Source organism: Myotis daubentonii, chromosome 6, assembly GCF_963259705.1.
Source record: "Myotis daubentonii chromosome 6, mMyoDau2.1, whole genome shotgun sequence".
NCBI lineage: Eukaryota > Metazoa > Chordata > Mammalia > Chiroptera > Vespertilionidae > Myotis > Myotis daubentonii.
The window spans coordinates 19,486,369-19,508,171 of NC_081845.1; the positions used below are offsets into that span (position 1 = coordinate 19,486,369).

At 37.5% G+C, this 21,803-nt stretch overlaps 1 protein-coding gene across 2 annotated transcripts in view; it reads left to right on the plus strand.

Annotated features, from left to right (window-relative positions):
- The window catches only part of LAMA2 (laminin subunit alpha 2), a 484,581-nt gene that overhangs the window by 101,846 nt on the left and 360,932 nt on the right, over positions 1-21,803 (plus strand). For both annotated transcript variants that reach the window (XM_059700294.1, XM_059700292.1), the window contains exon 2: positions 17,633-17,803. In XM_059700294.1, the coding sequence (XP_059556277.1) occupies positions 17,633-17,803 (171 nt within the window). The remainder of the gene's footprint in view (positions 1-17,632; positions 17,804-21,803) is intronic.

The following is a 21,803-nucleotide window of genomic DNA, read 5'->3' on the forward strand; positions in this document are numbered from 1 at the left end:
TAACAGAACAACCATGGAGCTCCCATTCCATCAAGGAGCATAGACTTGGACACATGATCATTATACAAAACTAGAGGCCTGGTGCACGAAATTCATGCACTTGGGGGGGGGGTCCTTCAGCCTGGCCTGCGCCCTCTCACAGTCGGGAGCCCTTGGGGGATATCTGACTGCTGTGGAGTTGGGAGAGGCTCCTGCAACCACCGCTGCACTCGACAGCCATGAGCCCAGTTTCTGGCTGAGCAGCACTCCCCCTGTGGGAGCGTACTGATCACCAGGGGGCAGCTCCTGCATTGAGCGTCCGACCCCTGGTGGTCAGTGCACATCATAGTGACCGGTCGTTCCGCCTTTTGGTCGATTAGCATATTAGCCTTTTATTATATAGGATTGTGCATTGCAATCAGTGATACACAAGAAAAGTGAGGCATAATTAGGGCTTGTGATGGGGGACTATTCAGAAAGGGTAAGGGAAGAGCTCGGAGGAAATATGATATAATGAAGAAACGCTTGTGAAAAATAGGAAGGTAGGAAGAGTGGAGGGAAGTTAAGGAGCAGGGATTTTAGGCAATGTCCTGAGGAGGAAAAAGGCAGAACCTTGTTCTAGAAACAGTTCAAAAGCAGTAGTCTTTGAATGTGAGGAGAGGAGGATATTGTAAACCAGGATAATACTTCTGAATTTTAACCTAGATGCAATCATAATCCAGTCAAGGATTTTAATAGGAGTGACCTGATGAGATTTACATCATAAGAAAATCCATGTTGTTAAAAATGGACTGAAGAAACGCAAAGGGTAAACGGGAATCTGTTTAGGAGGCTATTGCAGAGTCCAGATGTTAAATGCTTGTAATGTGGCCTCGAGTTCTGGCTGTGGTGCTGGAGGGAAGCAGATAGACTTGAAAATAATTTTGGAGTTAGAATAGTATTTAGTGATGGACTGGCATCGGCAAAGACTCCTAGTTTTCTGTATGGGATCCTGCGTGGGTAAAGTAGAATGTGTTGAGCCAGAAAGAACCTAGGAGTAGTTTGTTTGGGGGTGGGGAGGGGTGAGATGGGAGAATGACAGTGGTACTGGAATGCTGGAAATCATTAGCTCTGTTTTGGGTAGATTAAGTTTGAGATGCTCAAGAGACATCTAAGTGGAGGTGTCAACCCAGCAGTTGGATAAGTAAGCCTGGAGCTTTTGAAAGATATCTGGCCTGGAGATATAATTTGGGAATTGTTGCCTATGCAGATGGTATGTAAATGGTTTAAAAGTGCAAGGGATTATCTGGGGAGGAGAATGAAATGAGAAAAGGATCTGAGATTATGCCCCAAGGAACTCTAAATCTAACTGATAAAAGCAAATGAAAAAGAGCAAGTTAATGAGTATAACTTTCCTTTTCCCTTTTGTCTGGGTCTTTTAAATCAGGAGAAACACAATGTAAAGCAGTGTTGTTGTTGTTCTATGTATGTTTCATCACTGAAGATAAGAAATTGTCTAGCAGTCCTTAAAGAGCAGGGCCCATGGGGACAGTCTCTTTTCTGCTGCCATTGCATGCACCAGAGCTTACACGGGCCCCTTCTGATATTTTTATTTGAGGGATGTAAATATAAGCTCATGCTCCTTGCAGAGCCATTAGCTTAGAGATTTATTACAGGTTTATTTTCATATTTTGGATTGTGAGCAGACACAATGTTTTCGATGTATTTCTATATTACAAACAACTCTGTTGTAGAGTAATTGCCTAATTAAGGCTATGATTTCATTTACAGTGACTTAAAAAAGTGTTTTTTGCATTTCCTCTCCTTTGCCTTTTTTACTTCTCATTTTGAGTTTTCGGGCAGACCTGCCAGAGACACATCTAGCTTGTAGGCTTAGTGTTGGAAGCCAGGCAGAAGAGAGCAGATATTGAACATATGTTCTGCTGATATTGATGAAGTGAGTGTGGAGAAGCTTGGAAGCAGTCTGTTTCTCCCCTAGTGCCACCCTCTCAGTGCGTGTTCTGGGTATTCTGATGTTAGAACATTTTAAATAAGGGCTCAGGTATAATAATTATTTTTCATCCTCTGGTATTGAAAACCTTTAGGATGCCTCGATATTGTTTTATAGGTGGTACATAAAAAAACATAAAAAGCAGTTTGACTATCCTAATTTTAAATGGATAGTGGGTAAGAGTTCTATAGTTCCATGAAAATTATAAGGACTGAAAACGTTGTGACTAGAGCGGTGCCCATCAGATAATAGAAATAATGGAAGTGAGAGTAGTGGGGACCTGTATTATGGGAGATGCATCCGAAATTAGATAAATAATCTATTCAATCTAGCCATAGAGATGATGTTTTGTAAAACTTGTTTGTTTTTGTTCTGTTTGTTTTTGTATTTGTTTTGTTTTTCAGAAAGTGTCTATAGCTCTTTCTATCTTTTGTGAGAGGTAGCATGGTCAACTTCAATTTACCAAACATTGGGTGGTTAGAGTTGCTTTCAAAAAATATTTGGAGGAATCTTAGTACAAATGCCTACCCTGAATTCACTGCTGTAGAGATGCACTGTTATGCTCTTCTGGCACCAGAAATATGGGTTATCATGGCAGTTATTTTCTTACATGTGTATAAGTTTTAGGCCACTGAAAATTTACATTGTAATCCTGTTGTAATAAGATCAATGATGTCCTTTGTCAGGAATTAAATAAAATCGTATATTACTTGGCTGGGCCAAGTGGCTACAATGGCATTTGAGTTCACAGTGGTCCTCATAGTCTATATTTTAGTCAGAATGTCTGCTATGGAGAGTAAGTATTGATATTCTGTAGGCAAACCCTGATTAAGATCCATTGAAGTATGGTTATGTCTGGTTTGTTTCTGATCATCATAAAAAATACCTAAGTATTCCTCTTAATCTGTTTGGAAAGAACAAAGTATTTTAAAAACTAGTTCCACAGAGGACCATGGACTACTTTTTCCGACTACAAAAGAAGAAAGGAGACCAAACCACCCATAAACCCCACCCCCATCCCCAAATATCCTTTTATTTTGGAAACTGAAAAGGGCAGAACGAAGCAACAGTAGGAGACAAGTTTGAAAGGCCTGTAAACATGAGTTAGCAGAATACGTGCTCTTCTTGTTGCTTTTTGTTGTTATTTCTTTTTTGCTTCTGAACAACTGAATTCAACAATATTTTTTTTCCAGCTTACAATCATTGTTGTGTCTGGACGGCTATTAGTTCAAATTGGACTGATTTTCTAGTTCTATAAAACTCTTCGTCTGCATCATGGATCAAGAGCGCCGAGTGGCTCCCTGCAGAGCACAGCTGGGAATGAGTCCCTGCAGCAACATTTTGTTTTGTCCCGTTTTTGTTTTATGCCGACGTGTTGTTCCTACACACCCACTTCCTTCAGAATTTCAACAGACAAGTATCTCCCTTTCTTTCTTGATGTGTCTTAGAACATTTTAAATTGTCAGGTTCGCTTTTGTCTTTCAGATGCTGAAGGACTTGCAAACAGCTCCGTTTGCTTGCATGAAAATTTTTTTTAAAGGCTCCATAGACAGAGAATACTGAAATGGAAAGTTAGAAACATTCAAACAGTTTTCTCATTCTTTTGAGAGGCGATAGCTGCTTGGCATGAACAAGCAGGGGAAATATTGTGTACCAAAGATAGGATGACAGAAGGAGAGGGAGAAAAAATAAATAAAAAAGGAGAGTGAGGGAGAAGTGTAGTGTATTGTTGTGAACAATAGGTTATGATTTTTAAAAGTTATTAAAACCAAATATATTAAAGAGAATTGTGTTATTGACTGATGACTTTCCCATAGCAAATATTCAGTACCATCTGTTATCAATTCTATTAATGAGGGTCTTTGCAAGCTGGATGATAGATAATAACCAGAAACATTATTTGTGAAATTAAAATAAGTATATTCTATATACCGATATGTAGACATATGTCATTATCTATGACTATGAATAAAAATATTATAATACACAAGGCACAGACAATGAAGGCAGAAACTCTACAATATTCATTTAGTTTAATATTTAAACTGATGAAAATAAGAAAATATACTTAAAAATTCTTTTTTGCCAGACTACATTAAAATATTTTCTTTAAATACATGAGTTAAATCATGGTCATTTTAAAATGATGATTTACAGTTAAAGGTATTCTAAATAAAAAGCCCACTGAAACAAAAACACAACTAGAGGGAAACAGTCACTAAAAAGGAACATAACTTTTAAAGTGGCACTGTGGCCACTTCTGATCATGATCATTGTATAGGCACTGGGTCTTTGTGTGAGAAGTTGTGATTGTTGCCACTTCTATTGTACCTTCATATTTTACCCTAAATATGTATAAAAGAAGCAACTGTATACCTATTTATTCTTTAGTCAATTATAATAATGTTACCTTCTTGATCTTCCTCTCCTCTCTTCACTGTGTAGCTCTCTCTCTCTCTCTCTTTCTCTCTCTCTCTCTCTCTCTCTCTGCATATGAGTGGGTATGTATCTATGTGGGTATGTAGCTATGTGTGTATGTGGCTATGTGGATATGGTGGTATAATCTTTATATCCATTTAGCTAATTGATCCCCAAGCAACAGAAATCACCAACAGAAGAAATATATTTAAAATAGATCACATCACTTGCAGAATCATTGGAAAGATTTGAAAACCAGGCTCAGGAGATGACAGACCTCAAGGCCATTCCTAGGTTTCACTGCCTGAATAAGCTAGTCAAGGCGCCTCTGCAGACATTGCTGTCACCTCTTTCTCTCCCACCCCGACTGGTGCTAGTTTATCTTTCACTAGCATGATCTTAGTTTCCTTATCACCGCAATCTTGTACTTCAAGTACCCAACATTCTGAGCCCTACAGCGAAGTCATGTGTACATGCCCAAAATGCAAAAGGGAGCGGAGAAGAAAGATCTCTTTACCTCTATTTCTTTGGTTAGGAGGTAGGGGACTGAATACCCTCAGTGCTACATACAAGGCCAATTACCCAATGATAGAAATGGAGGCTGGGTGTCTGGAATGCCAGGAAGTGATAAACCTCTACTACATTTTTCAAATAGCTTAGTTTTTTAAAAAATCATCTCACTGACCTATAGTACTAAGGTCATTTCCACTAAATTTCCACTAAGTACATTTCCACTAAATTAATAGTCTGATTAGTTTAATGGCTTTTATGTGCCAGATTTCTTTGCAGAAAGATGACACAAATGCATGTATTTACTCTTACTCAATAAATTTAAATTTCAGTGCTAGTAGATATTAGCTAGTATTATCTTTATACTCAGTAATGTTATAGGTGAGAGTTCCACTGTAAAAGATATTAAAGTTTCAGTGTGATGAGGGTTATAATAAAATATCAACTAAGTACTGTGTAGACACCAAGAGGGAAATAACAAATTCTGTGTAGCAAAGTCAGGGAGCACTTTCACAGAGCAGGAAGAATTTGAGCTGGGTCATGAAAGACGAGTCGATGACCATGTTTGAAAAAAGAAAAGGAAGAAAAGAGAAGCATTCTAAAGAACAGACAAGATAATATTATGACCAAAAAAACCACTTTCAAGCATCTGGTATGTTTGTAAACAGTAAAATATCACTACACTGGATGTGTAAGTAGTCATGGAAGATGTTGGAATCAGATGAGTTTAGAGAGGTAGATTGAGGGCCTGATTATAAATGTTTAGATTACCGAGGAGTTTGGCTGTTACGCTATAGGCAACAGGCAATGCACAGAGGTGTTTAAACAAGAAACTGACAGGATCAAATTTAATTTCTAAGAACATGATTTCTCTGGCAGTGGGAAAGATGAACAGAAGTGGAGTCATGCAGGGGAGGTTAGGTAGGATGTCTTTGCAGTAGAGGTAAGGTAAGAATAGGACATCCTTATACAAAAGGATAGATAGATAGATAGATAGATAGATAGATAGATAGATAGATAGATAATGTTAAGCTAGAGATAAAAAGTTAGGAAGCAGAAATCTTAGGATGGTGAGAAAGACAAAAATACCTTTTACCATTTTCTAGTTTTTGTGGAATAACATTTTTTAATTCAGGGCTATATTCACCTGTTTAGTAAGAGTGGCAGAAATTTAGGGGATAAGGCTAGCAGTGCGTCAGTTACCAATATTTTTGTAGTTGGTCTTCATGAAGCCAGTCAATAATGGACATGAGCATGTGGTGGGTGATTTGGACTTAAAAAAAGGCTTTATGATTCACAAGAGGAACTGATTTGTAAGCCACGTGTGGAAGCTAGGAGATCACTTTCCCCCTCCCAGTGATTCTAGGATCCACTGGGAAAATCTGCAAAAGTGTCATTGTCAGAGGAAATTAAGGCTTCAGTTACACTAAAAACAGTGAAGGAATGCTTCTTAAAATGCAGAAATATAAAATAAATTATAGGACTTGTAAAACTGTGATGGAAGTTGGCCTGTGAGTGACTATGGAAGGGACAGGGGAACTAGTTGGCATAAAGCTCAGGAATGATGTAGGAGGTAAAAAGGATTTCCATGTAGAGCAGAGAGGGGAGTGAGGCAGCATGTCTCTTTAATATTACAATTCATTTGGGATTATAATAATTGTGTTTGAAAACTAGCTGTGCTTTTTAGGTTCTGGGAATTATTTTCTTTATTTGTAAAATTGTAGCTATGCTTCTTTGAACTGCATTGTTTGTGCTGTCAGACAACCACTTTCGAGTTCATCACCTTGAGAATCATTGCCTAAAGGCCAGGGAACCCGCCACACAGCAGATCACTTGCTCTTATGTTCCAGGGGTGGGCAAACTTTTTGACTCAGGGCCACAATGGGTTCTTAAACTGGACCGGAGGGCTGGAACAAAAGCATGGATGGAGTGTATGAACTAATATAAATTCAAAGTAAACATCATTACATAAAAGGGTAAGGTCTTCTTTTTTTTTAGTTTTATTCATTTCAAACTGGCCGGATCCGGCCCGTGGGCCGTAGTTTGCCCACGGCTGTAGTTAGACACAAGTCTCTCTGACTCACTTGTAATTCTTCAAAAGACAACACTTATGTATTAAATATGACTCTAAGTCAAAGTTCTCCATTTTTATAAAATAAAAGCTGGATGAACTGGAAAGCTGTATCAGGAAAGTAGAACCGCCTGCTGATTTCTGGCCTGCCTGTGTCCTGAAGGGACTTCAGTTGTTTTGCTTACCCAGTGCTTTATTTTGCTTCCTTCTTCTGATTGTGAATGGGATTGAAAAGATGGTTTTCTTTTGTAGTTTCCAAGAACTTTTCACATTTGATTTAAGAAATGTGAATTTAATATTTTATTGCTACTGATATTGATAATTTATGAAAGCCAAAGAATGAGATAACTCACAAAAATGCACATATACTGTGCACATGTGTGCACATACCCGTACAATAGATTTATACTTATACATATATGTATAATATTTCTATAGATTATTTGCCAAATTTTATTTAAAAATGTTCTGGAGTGGCTCAGTGGTTGAGTGTTGACCTATGAGCCAGGAGGTCATGGTTCGATTCCCTGTCAGGGCATATGCTTGGGTTGCTGGCTTGATCCCTGGTGTGGGGTGTGCATGTGGTAGCTGATCAATGATTTTCTCTCATCATGGATGTTTCTATCTCTCTCTCCCTCTCTCTTCTCTGAAATAAAAAAATTTATTAAGTTCCTGCATACAGAATGTTGAAAGAATCATATAATAAATGCCCATATACTTATCATCTGTATTTAAAAATTAACATCTGGCTGTATTTGTTTTATCAGACATATAAACATCTGTACATAACTACCCATAAATCTATGTTAAACTTTGATTCATTGAAAACTTCATGCCTAAGCACTTAATCATGATATCATTAAGTAGAGTTCAATATGGTTTTCCTTTTTTTACAGTAAGATTTGCCTACACTTAAATGCTCAAGTCCATACTGGGTGTAACATTTTCTCATTGAGGGTAACATTCAAGTTTTAAAAATGAATATATTTGTTTTATATGAACTCCTATTGAAATATTGCATCATCCTAGAAATTTTATTTATGCCTCTTCTTAATCTCTACCCTTAAATCAACTATTTTCCCCCCATTATTTTCCCAATGGATCAGGTTTACCTGTTCTAAAAGTTATATAAATGAATAATAGAATATGCATTCATTTTTGTAAAACATTTCTTATTTAGCATCACACTTTTAGGAGTCATCTTATTGTGGCAAGTATCAGTAGTTTGATTCATTTTAGTGTTCAGTAGTCTTCCATTGTATGAGTACATCATAGTTTCTGTATCAGTTCTTCCATTGAAGGAAACCTAGGTTATTTCCAGATTTGACTATTATGAGAAAAGTTTCTATGAATATTTTTTTGTATAGGTCTCTTCATGGACATGTACTGTCATTTCTGTTGGGTAGTTACCTTAGAATGGGATTTTGGGGTCCTGAGGTAGGTCTGAGTTTAAATTTATCTAAAAATGCCTGTTTTCTAAAGTGCTTATATTAATTTACACACCTAAGAACAATGAAGTAGAGTTTTATTTGCTCCACAAACTCTTAAACATTGATGTTGTCACTCTTTTCAATATTGTACCACTTAATCTAAAGCATAAGAACCTTGTAAATATATAGGTAAATACATATGATCTCTCCACCCTCCTTTCCTTTGTTACAATTGCCGTATGTATTAAATCAGAATACATTGCTCCCACCACCAAAGCGATGTTATACATATTTTTTTGTTAAACATTAATATGTATTTAGAGAACTTAGAAGAAAAGTTGATTGATTTATATTCATGGTTATTTACACATCTGTTAACTACAATTTTCTATTAATCACATGCAGTACTTTTTTTGTAGTTTGTATTCCTCTGTTGAGATTTCCTATTTGTCTTTTTATTATAAATATATTTTGAGTTATCCTGGATCATAGTTATAAAAGCTGCTTAAAATATTTCTGTGCTAGTTCCAAAATCTGGGTGATATTAATGTTGGTCTCTATTCACTGCCTCTCTCCTAAATATGGGTGGCATTTTATTGTTTCTTTTGTATGTATAGTATTTTTTTCTATTGCATTATGGATGTTATGAATGATATATTGTAGAAACTTGGGATTCTGTTATGTTCTTCTGAAAAACAGTTACCTATCTTTCATTTTTGTGTTACACCAGTTGATTAACTTATCTTTATTCCAACTCCAAACTATTGTCTTTCCTGTGGAATACAATAACCATGATCTCTGTTTTATCACCAACTTGGATACTTAAGATCTGCCTAGGTGCAGCGGTTCTCAACCTGTGGGTCGCTACCCCTTTGGCAGTTGAATGATCCTTTCACAGGGATCACCTAAGACCATCCTGCACATCAGATATTTACATTACGATTCATAACAGTAGCAACATTACAGTTATGAAGTAGCAACGAAAATAATTTTATAGTTGGGTCACAACATGAGGAACTATTTAAAGGGCCAGAAGGTTGAGAACCACTGGCCTGTAGTGGTCGGCAAATTGCGGCTCGGCAAACCACGGCTCACGAGCCACGTGCAGCTCTTTGGCCCCTTCAGTGTGGCTCTTCCACAAAAATACCAACTTCTGCACATGAGCCATGAAGTTTCAGTCGCACTGTACATGCGCGCCCACATGTGGTATTTTGTGGAAGAGCCTCACTGAAGGGGCCAAAGAGCCGCATTGCTGGGGTCCAGCCCCAGAAGGTCCAGGGGTCCCCAAAGGTGTGGACGGAGTCGGCGAAGAAGGAATGACACGGAGGCAGTGTATAGGTGATCATCATAGCCGGGTTCTCTTGTCAGGGTCCCCAGCCAAGTTCTGTTCAGGATCTCCAGCGAAGTTCTGGTTCGGATCTCCAGCCAGGTTCTGTGTCCATGTTCTCTTGCTAGGTTCTCCAGGTTCTCCAGCCAGGTTCTGTAGCCATGTTCCCTTGCTAGGTTCTCCAGCCAGGTTCTGTCCAGGTTCTCCAGCCAGGTTCAGTCACCAGGTTCTAGTCAGGTTCTCTTGCCAATTTCTGTAGACAGGTTCAGTCCAGGATCTTTTGCCATGTTCTCTCGCTAGGTTCTGTCTCTAGGTTCTGAGGCCAGTTTCTGTCCAGGATCTTTTGCCATGTTCTCTCCAGCGAAGTTCTTCTGTCTCTAGAGAACGTTCTGTGTAGGTTCTGTGCCTAGGTTCTGTTTCCTAAATTCTGAGTCTTTCTGTCTTGTTACATCTGTATTTATACCAGTTGATTCAATCCTATCAATCTCTTTTACAAAGGTTAGGGCGTTTCTTATCTCCATTCCAGGGAGTAAAGATTATGTAGCTTAAGCATGATTGTTCATAGTTAAAGTGATTAATTACCCGCCTGGCACTTAGTTAAGAGGTTTTATTCCCTCCCTAACTTCAGGGGGAAATCCCTACCTGGGGAAACAACCTTTCTCGGAGACCTTGGTTAAAACACATAGTGCCAAGAAGGTGAGCAAGCATATTAAGAACAGTATGCCATATATGCCAGGTCCCTTGAAACAGCAAGGATGGACCGGCTCCCGGCACCGCATGTGGCTCTTGAGCCGCGGTTTGCCAACCACAGGTAGGACATATGTAGGTTTGGCATCAGTGAGGGATTCGGGAAGAGTTTATACATATATTTTGAGGCTCTCTTTCTGTGGCTTGGTTTCTCCCAGTATTGTTTCCTCACTTTATAGCAGCTGTGGTTGCTCTTAGTTCTGTATTCTGGTTCTTTAAGACAGTTTAAAAAAAAAAAAAAAAGACTAAAACTGTGGTATTCTATTTGAGTTTTTAGCCACTTTGCATGATGCAGTCTGGAGCACTTCCAATATCTTCATTCTTCTAAGCATACACATCCCTTCTGGCTTATCTTCTTTGGGTTGGTCTCCAATGTCTTCAGATATTTGGGTTTTTTACAAATATATTTTGTTAATATTTTATAGCTGTTATCAGTGAGAGGCTTGGTTCAATAAAAGCTACTCCACAATTATTAAAAGTAGAACCTTCACATGCAGGTTTAAAAATGCTCCTGTCATTTGTCAGATTTGTGGGGTTTTGAAAATGCAGATCATTGAAATCACGAAAACTTGTATAAATATACTACAGTATTTGAGCAAGCTTATCTATATAATAAAAGCCTAAACAACCGTTATGGTGGAAGGACCAGAATGACTGGTTGCTATGATGCGCACTGACCACCCGGGGCCAGATGCTCAGTGCAGAAGCTGCCCCTGATGGTCAGTGCGCTCCCACAGGGGGAGTGCCGCTCAGCCAGAAGCTGGGCTCAGGAGCAGTAAGAGCAGCGAGCAGGTGGGTGGTAAGGAGCAAGGGCTCCTGGACTGCAAGAGGGTGCAGGCTGGGCTAAGGAATGCCCTCTGCCTCATGCATGAATTTCATTTATAGAATAAAGATATCCAAATAAAAACAATAAAAATGTGGTGAATTTTCTAAATGTTTTCCATATTGTAGCAAAATTTTCATTTTTTACATTATATAGACAGCCTTCTTGCAGATTGTCTATTTACTAAATATATACATATCACAGAAACAAAGATATTATTATCTACATGGTGTACATATTTAGATCTTTAATAAAAATGTATAACATGGAAAATAAATATTATTTATGTTTTCTTCAGACTTTGTTCTTTAAGCCACAAATCCAACAGTTTATTTAGTCAAGGTACTATTCAGGGGGAAACAAGTCAATTATAATAGTATGGATAATGATGACTGACTTTTATGTCATTATCATTACATGACCTCAAGTTGAATAAGAGGCTGTAAATCAATACTCTATAAAGGTTCGCCAGCTATTTGTAGCCCTTTTACACTTGCAATGTTTTTATAATCTTAACCAAATAACCCATATGGCAATAAATATTGCTCTGCTGCTTTTGAAAGGGATTAAATAGGCACAGCCTAATAGATCTAACATATAATGAAAATGGGCTGCAATCGATAATATACCCTGCTGAAGAGTCAATAAAAATTCAGATATTGACTAACTCTTCAAATTGGTCATTAACACCTAATTGGGGACCTTCCCTGACCAATACATGTTACTGATTTTTAAAAATAAACAGCAAAATAGCTGATGAAATTTCAATAAGCAACTGTTTTCTGATCACCAAGCAAGGCGATTAAATTAAGAAAAGGTTATTTTTAAATACATGATCAATAAGCATAACAGAAACAAATCAATGGAAAGACCCAAAAAAGTAAATATCAGTAATGTTTTTAGTTTATGAGTAAAAAACTCAATAAAGCAACAAAGGCATGGGGACTGAGTATTTCTTTTATGAAATATTTAAACTGGTAAGCTTCACTGAGGACTAAGTTTTGGCACCTCTTCATGCCTACTAAGGATAAATCTGAGTTAAAGAGCAGAGCTCAGATTTTAGTTATCAATCTAATTCATAACTTTATGCATTTTGTTTATCTTCTCTGAGTTGCGCTTTCTTCATTTGTAAAACGGGAGTAATAAAACCTGCCCCGTGGGGTTACCTTGGGATTACACCGTATTATTTAATGAGTATGAAATAGCTTTGAATCAATGTTACTTCCATACCTGTAATTCTTTTATAACTCTGTAACCTTGTTCACATTTTATTTATTTAGTTCTGTGGGGATATCAAGATGTCAATCAACTTTATATTTGTGGAACATACAATATAAAATAAGATAATTTCCACCAGCCATTTATTTCCTCCTTTTTTTCCCCTCCAATGATTACTCAGATCTAAGAAAGTACAGGCTTGTTCAATTCACATCAGAGCCAACAGGCCTGCATCAAAGCAGGGCACAGAGGCTCTTACCCACACCTACAAAACAGAATCCAAGGTCAGGGCCAAGTTCAGGACTAGTCAGAGGTGAGCGGGGAGACAAAGATCATAGAGCAAAACTGACAATGTCCTGGCACAGGGTGAGAGATGTTGGGTCCTGCCTGAAACAGTGTTTGTGTAAGGAAGTTTGCTTTGTTTGAAGAGGCTGAACTACCTACATTGATTCCACATGCCAGCAAGACATGAGCTAAAGTTTTGGCCTTTTAAAAACAGGATTCCCAGCATATATCTTTCTTCTCACTACCTATGTCTTTTTACACTACATATTAACATTTTATAAACCTAGAATAAATCCCAGTAACACAAATTACTAACATTATATATACATAATGGTATATATATATATATATGCCATTATGTATACTCTGTATAATCATATGTATCTATCTATATCCATCTCTATCTCTCTATCTCCATATAGATGTATATCTATAGTATGTGAATACACACACACACACACACACACACACACACACACACACACACAATCACCTAATCTGAGGCAAGAACAATTACAAATTCAAGTACTCTGTCAGTCACTCAACAGGCATGTATGATCTCAGAATAAAGTCTATACTCATATGCTATCCCCTTTCCCTGGTATGTTTGCTTTTTTGTTCTCCCATTTCTCTACCAAATAAACTTCTATTTTTCTTTCAAGTTTCAGCTCAAGATCCAATAAGCCTGTCTTAATGATATTTTTATTCCCAAATCTTTTATGGTATCTGGCATAGTATGTGTTCAACACATATTTGAGGAATAATTGTACAGTTAAATGCAAAATTGTGATATATTATAAAAGAGAAAGACATATAGACAAACCTTATTTATTTAATCATATGTCATTTCCCAGCCTAGAGAATAAAATATCTGAGGTAGAGAGATATGTTATATATCACTCTGGGAACGATCAAATTATTTTTAAATTTATCACCTGACAAACTTCATACAATTGAAGTTGTTTCCAATAGCCTTGTATACTCAGATAAAACTTTTTTAAAAAAGCTAAATAATCTTTGTGTATTCTGTACCTTTAAAATCTTTCTTTTTTATATTTTATTGATTTTTTACAGAGAGGAAGGGAGAGGTGATAGCGAGTTAGAAACATCAATGATAGAGAAACATCGATCAGCTGCCTCCTGCACACCCCCCACTGGGGATGTGCCCACAACCAAGGTACATGCCCTTGACCGGAATTGAACCTGGGACCCTTCAGTCCGCAGGCCGACGCTCTATCCACTGAACCAAACCGGTTAGGGCATTCTGTACCTTTATAAACACTCTACATTTCCTCATAAAAGCAATAACATTTTCATGAATGGCTAATATTTTCCTGACCAATAATTATATTAGCTGAAATATCACATCAACAGAATGTCTCATTGAGATGGGGTTGGAGCATAAAGATGATCTGGGGGCCTGGGAGAGACCAATTTATCAGGAAGAATGAATTGTATAGTGACTGCATTTAAGTAAAAAAAAAGTAAGTTCTGAACTTCTGGAAAACAAAGAAAAATTGGAAACCTCAAGTAACATTTAGCTGGAAAAAAGTAAAAGTCAGGAGGGCTATTGGGATGGGGTGGGGGATGAGAGGGACTTTAGAGACCCGTGAGTTTGGGGAGATCAAAGAAGAGAGAGAAGATTACTGGGAAGCTGCTTTTTGGGAGACCCTAAGAGGGACTTAGATGAGAACTGAGGCGTTGCCTGGTCATATGAATTCACTTACCTCTTTGAAAGTTTTGAAAGTGATTGCAATAGAGATTCTAATAATTAGTTATAACTAATAATAATAACTAATAATAATTAGTTACAATAATTTTTATTTGCTATGCTATTTTTTAATCCTCACCCAAAGATATGTTTTTCTTGATTTGAGAGAAAGAGGGAAAAGTGTGTGAGAGAGAGAGAGAGAGAGAGAGAGAGAGAGAGAGAGAGAAGCATCAATGTAAAAGAGAAACATTAATCAGTTGCCTCCCAACAGGAGATAGAATCTGCAACCTAGGTATGTGCTCTGACCGGAAATCGAACCTGCAACATTTTTGGCGTAAGGGACGATGCTCCAACCAATTGAGCCACCTGGCCAGGGCTATTTGCTATACTACTGTTTCTTTCAATGAAATTCTAAGGATAGCCATGACCACAAAGTGGCATGGATATACGTCCGTTTCATATGGTAGAAACCATGTAGTGTAATGATTAAGAAGATGGGCTCTGGAGCCAGATCGCTTGGGCTTAAATCGCGGCTCTGCTGCTTGCTAGTTGTCATCTTGGCAAGCTGCTGAACTTTTTAACAAAATAGCGGTTATAGGAGTGCGTATCTCATGTATGCATTGTGTGTAGCAAGTTAGTCCGTGCAGATGTAGAGTGTTAGAACAGTCCCTGACAGAACAGTGCCTGGAACTTTATAAACATTCATTAATGCTGGATACTATTACTGTTATTGTTATTTTTTTTTAAAATATATTTCTATTTATTTCAGAGAGGAAAGGAAAGGGAGAGATAGAAACATCAATGATGAGAAGAGAGAGAACATTGATTGGCTGCCTCCTGTATGCCCCCGCTATAGATCCAGCATGAACCCGGGCATGTGCCCTGATGGAATCGATCCATGTCCTCTTGGTTCATCGGTTGACACTCAACCACTGAGCCATACTGGCTGAGCATTATTGTTATTTTTAATATGATTATTATTCAGAAGATGCAGAAAAACATTTATGAGGCCAGTATTTATAATTCATTTATTTTATAAATATACTAGAGGCCAGGTGCACAAGATTTGTGCATGCATCGAGGGGGTCCCTCTGCCTGGCCTGTGCCTTCTCGCAGTCCGGAAGCCCTCAGGAGATGTCCGACTGACAGCTTAGCACAGTCGGACATCCTTAGCACTGCCACAAAGGCAGGAGAGGCTCCCGCCACTGCTGCTACACTGAGCGGTGCTCTCCCTGTGGGAGCACACTGACCAACAGGGGGCAGCTCCTGCGTTGAGCATCTGACCCTGGTGGTCAGTGTGCATCATAGCAACAGGTCATTCTGCTTTCGGTCGATTTGCATATTACCCTTTTATTATATAGGATTGAGTAGTTAATCTGTACCCAGCATGTGCTAAGTTTTAAAGATAACATAGAAAACACTTTATGAATTCAAAACTCCAGGGTTCTCAGTAAAACATCAGGACATGAGATTTAGTCAGTAAAAGGCTTTTTTGTCAGAGGTTGAACTGATACAGACCTACTTGGCACGTGTACAGAACAGAAACTTCCTAAAGGGTTAGCATGTTCCTTACATAACTTGGGTCAAATGATCTGTAATCTCAAATGCTCCAAGATGAGTCTTTCAGTTAAAGAGTGATTTATGATGAGTGACTTTACTATTGAAAAGAGGTCTTTCAAATACAAATACTAGACATGTAGGAAGCAGAATTGACAGTAATTCACAGAAAATAAAAAGCCGGAGTCGGCTTCTCATATGGAATGAAAGGCCTCCCAGCCCTGAACTGAAATGGGGCTCTGAGATTGTTTCTAAGGAAGCCAAACACTTTCATTTTTATCTAAAAATGATTTCTGGTGTAATCATGGACGATGATGATTGCTTGTTTCTGGTAAGATATTGCTGTATAATAATGATATATAGTACAGAGGCAGTAAAGAATGGTTTTCCAAAATCTTTAATCATTCTCTATTTCCCCCAGTCTGGATATAAAGAAGTTACAGTAACCATTTACATTAAATGATAATTGGAGCATAAAAATTGACCATGAAAAACAGATGCGTAGTTGTATAAAATCTTTACATGTGGTTACAGTTTACTATTAGATCAGCACTTTCAACCATTTTCATCTCATGACACACATTAACTCATTACTAAGATTCTGCAGCATACCAAAAATATGTATTTTTTGTGTTGATCTGACAAAAATAATAGGCATAGGGGGAGAGACCAACCAAAGGACTTGTATGCATGTATATAAGCCTAACCAATGGTCACAGACACCAAGGGAGGTGAGGGCATGAGTGGGGGAGAGGGTGCAGGGGCAATGGGGAGATAAGGACACATATGTAATACCTTAATGAATAAAGAAAAAAACGTTAAAAATAAATAAATAGGCATAATTTTGATTGATTTACAAAATAATAATAATAGCAATTACCTTCGCTTTTTGCTCAACGTGGCTTTTTAAAAAATTAGGTGCCTATACTTGTAATAAGAATTTCTGTTGCCAAGAATTATCCAATCAGACAGAAACTTATTATGCAACATGACCAATATGATGCAACTCTATTTTATGACCTATGTATTTGTGGTCTGCACAGCGTATTCACATCAAATGGCTACTGTTGTGTTGGCTATTGTCATTGTATATATTTGTGTGTGTGTGTGTGTGCACTTCACAATCTAAGGGGAAAGAGGTCAGTGTCCCTAACTGAATAGTCAGGCAATGCATGCTTTAAAAATTCTTGTGGCACACTATGAAAATTGCTATACTAGATAATAGCTTAAATGGAAGATGGATTATTCAATGAGATTTTTGCCAATAATAGGAACAAAAGATTTTTAAAGAATGTGTGTTAGAGACAGTACTTTCTAATTAAGTATTAGAGGTTAATAAATTAAGAAGATTGCTTTAAATTCCATATTAAAGATGCACAAAGAAAAATGTTCATTTGAAAGCACATGTTATTTGTATTGTACTTAAGTCAGGTATTTATCACTGATAATTTCTTTTTGATAGATTTCTATCTGAAAAATGTCCTGTCTTAATTTTATTTTAAGATGCAGCAAAACCATATCATATTGTTTCTGGTCCACACACCTTCATTTGTCCATCTCTTTCAGGTTTATTTCCTGCCGTCTTGAATCTTGCTTCTAATGCGCACATCACCACGAATGCAACATGTGGAGAGAAAGGACCTGAAATGTATTGCAAATTGGTCGAGCATGTGCCTGGGCAGCCCGTCAGGGACCCCCAGTGTCGAATCTGCAATCAAAACAGCAGCAATCCAAATCGTATGTATTTTAACATTGCATCTGGCAATGGGCAGTATCTATAACTGAGAGATTTTGAGGAGAAGTTTAAAAGTGCAAGGGTTTGTGGTCCCCCAAATTTCCAGAACTTCCTTTCCACTGTGAGCTTTTTCATAGCCTTTCTCCATCACTTGACACACATTTGATTTCCTTATCTGAACCAGGAACAGTGCTTGAGCAGGGTTTTCTAGCTGAAGACCTGTGGCAGGCATTAGGTTTACCACCTCCAAAATCATACCCAAGGATGTGGTTGCTAATTTAGACTTTAGTCATTCATTGTTCACTTATGTGCCAGGTAATGTGGTGGAAATCCAACAGGAATAGGTGTGGTCCCTGGCTTCAACGAATGAAGAAATGGGCAAAAGTGGACCATTACTAGATAGTGTGGTAGATACAATGAAAGAATGAACATAGGGCCCTGAGGGAGAGAGGGATAGTCACAAATTCAGTCTTGGTATAAATGAAGGCTTGTCAGATAAAGTGATAGCTAAGCTGAGGTTCAAGATTGGGCTGAGCAGGTGAAAGGGAGAGAGAGGGATGAGAAGAAGGAATGCCAGGAAGATCAATCAGAGTAAGGCAGAAAACCTCACTTGCTCTGGGAACTGCAAGTAGTTAGGAATGTGTAGAATGGAGAGTGTTAGAGGGCAGAGAGTAGAGATGAGTCTGGTGCAGAGGCAGGAAGCAGATAGTGAAGGTGAAGAGTGTTGTAAGAACAGGTGCCATGCAAAGCCACCTGGGTGGCCTCTAGGAACAGCTCTGATATCTCAGACTCATGCATGTATTTATTCGGCCAGCATCTGAACACCTGCCATGAGCAATACATTTTACTGAAACATAATATTAAGTCATACATAGCCCTTGATTTAAGAGGTTTCGAGGAGAACAGAGGGGAAATGGACAAGTAAATCAAGTGTTAAGGGAGCATCTAGGGCAGTGGTTCTCAACCTTCCTAATGCCGCGACGCTTTAATACAGTTTCTCATGTTGTGGTGACCCCAACCATAAAATTATTTTCATTGCTACTTCATAACTGTAATTTTGCTACTGTTATGAATCGCAATGTAAATATCTGATATGCTATATGTGTTTTCTGATGGTCGTGACCCACAGGTTGAGAACCGCTGATCTAGAGATTCCTGGGAGAAAGTGACCCATGTACTGAAAAACTAAAGTTAGTAAGATGAAAACGAGAAAAGTTTTATAAAAGAAAAAGCAAACATAAATCTTGCAGCTATAAAAGAGCATGATATAGTCAGAGAACTGTAAGTAATTTAGTTTAAAGTGTAAAGCATTTTTATGGAGAAGGGGAAAATGGTGTGAGCTGAAGGCTGATTTAGAAATGTGCATTGGGAAATCATTAAATATATATATTGGGGAGGTTAATAACGTGAATACTTAATGTCAATGAGGTGAGTTATAATGGGATTAAACTTCACAGTTATCTTACTTTTAAATTTGCTTAGTGTTCCTTCTCTTTTTGTTTTAAGTTGTAAAACTTATAAAATGAAAAAAGCTTTCTCTCACAATTTACATTTTTATATCAAAAGAAAGTGGGGAGGCATTGAGCATTCTTTCTTGCAGCTGGTTAAAAGAAGGAATGCTAGTCCCCTCTCTGTTACTAATTTAGAGATGCTAAAAACAGTATATCTGGAAAATTGGGACTTTTGTGATTACAATTGCTGGTCTTATACTAGTATTAGTATATGAAGGAATGTTAAAAAAATAGTAAAGAAACCAAATATGGCAACCACCAGAACCTTCCTTGCTTTTTAATGACTCTGGTTCTGTTCTGTGGTGTAGACTGTTGTGGGAGGGTGCAGGGTGGAAGTGATGGAACACACCCCATCTGCTTGCTATTCCTGTATAGCATGATGAGAGCAAAGGATCTAACTTGAGTCATGGGAAAACATCAAAAGCAAGAAAATTGAAGAAAGGACCGAAAAAACAAATCAACTGATGGACTATTAGCTTTAGGTTCATTAGGGGAAATGATGAAGATGGGGAGAAACTGCCATGAGTTCAGGAACTGGTGGCCTTGATGATTTCATAAATGATGTGAGAAAGCCTGGAGGCATGGAAATGTTTTGGGGGGAATGGTCGGATGGTGTTGGGAGTATATAAATATGTGTTTAGGATGGGCTAGGAAGAGAGGAAGGGTTAGAGTTATAGTATGTAAAATAATGTGTGTGTCTGTATGGATGCATATATGTGTGTGTGTCTGTATGTATGTATTGAAATATAAATCCACATAGAGGGTGGGGTAAAAGTGGGTTTATAGTTGTGAGAATGCAAAACAGAGTTTATTCTTGTATTATTTATTAATTTCTGTATTATTTTCCATATGAATAACTGTATTTATAGTTCCTGCCTACAAGTATAATGCTAGGGTAAATAAGGCTTAGCTAAAGAAAGCAATTAGACAAATGTTCAAAACAGTAAACTCAGGACTATGTCTGTGGTACATATTATAAATGACGTGGATTTTGAGAAGGAAAGCATCAATGAGAACTGAAGGAACAAGAGAAAGTTCCAAGAAGGTGGTTAGACTTAAAAGCTGAATGACTTGCGATACGAGAGGAAGGCATTCCAGAAAAGGAGGAAGAGTGGGAAATGTTGTCAATCATAAGAGACAGGTTATAAGAAAAGTGCAAAGATGAGGCTGGAGGAAAAACTGAGTGGAAACCGGGTTGAAAAATGAATGAGATGCGTTCACTAAATTTAGTCCAAGAGCACCTTTTACTTCCCTCTTCAAGTTCCATATTCAAGATCTCTTTGTCTCAATGGAAGGCATCCATAGTTAGGCAATCTACTCCATATTTTCACATTGGGACAAAGAAGCAAATAAACTGCTTCAGTAAAACAGGTACAGATGAGGTATGTTTTGTATTTTCCATTTTAATTGATTTGTAGTGCTTTTTAAACTTATCACAATCTAGATTTACTTTGTGCAATTAATTTTAAATTCCTAGCTTCATTACATTTTAAAATCCTGTTTTAGAACTGGACATTTAGAAAGAATACCCCACCAGAATAAAAACCTAGCAATAACTCACATGAATATATTTTAGTAAAAGTTGTAGCAACAGATGATAAAATTCCACAAATTCAGTGAACAGCTAGACTAAATATGGAAGCCTATGCTTAATCACCATACAAAGGAGAGGAAACTTGAACTTTCTACTATTAATAGATTGTGTTTCCCAATTAAAAAGAAAGATTGGAAAGGTTTACTTTATTAACAATTTCCTCACCAAATTTTAGATGCTGTTAGCTTGGGATTGACTTGTGTAGCTATTCCTGTTAAGAATATTATGTTTCCCTCTCTTGTAAAGCTAGGAAGTATGCCAACAATTAATCAGTTTTTGCAAATAAATTATGATTAAACTTTCATAATGGGGATTATGGTTAATTACTAATTCAACCCCCAGACTTCCTTTTTTTGTGAATAAGTCTCATATCAATTTGACCTGAAGTGGAAGATATCAGAATTTCCAATTAGACAGCTCCTCTCACAATTACTTAAGAGTCGTGAATTTGATTTGGAAATGTGGCTTTGTGTGGGTGTTTTTCTATCACACATTAAACCCACAGTCTGTAAAGGAGATTCAAGAGGATGTTGAGGAAATGTTTGTTGTGTTATATATTTTTCTTTAGAAATGCCAGTAATAATTCATTTATGAATTCTGATTCCTATGGGCCAATTACATCACCCACTCACACCACCAAGGGCATTTATTTGCTATTTAGTTATGCTCTGGAATTTGTTGTCATTATAAAGAACTGACACCTTCTTTAGCTTCAGCAGAACAAGTTAACTAGCATTAATTATTCAGTATATATAGCAAATTTAATTTTCATTAATGAGATTGGATGCCTCATCTCAGTGGATTGCTAATGTAAAAAGACCTGATACAAAGTCCATACAGCTATTTAGTTGAATTAAATAATTTACCAATAAAAATTAATTATTTTTGTCCTGCCCT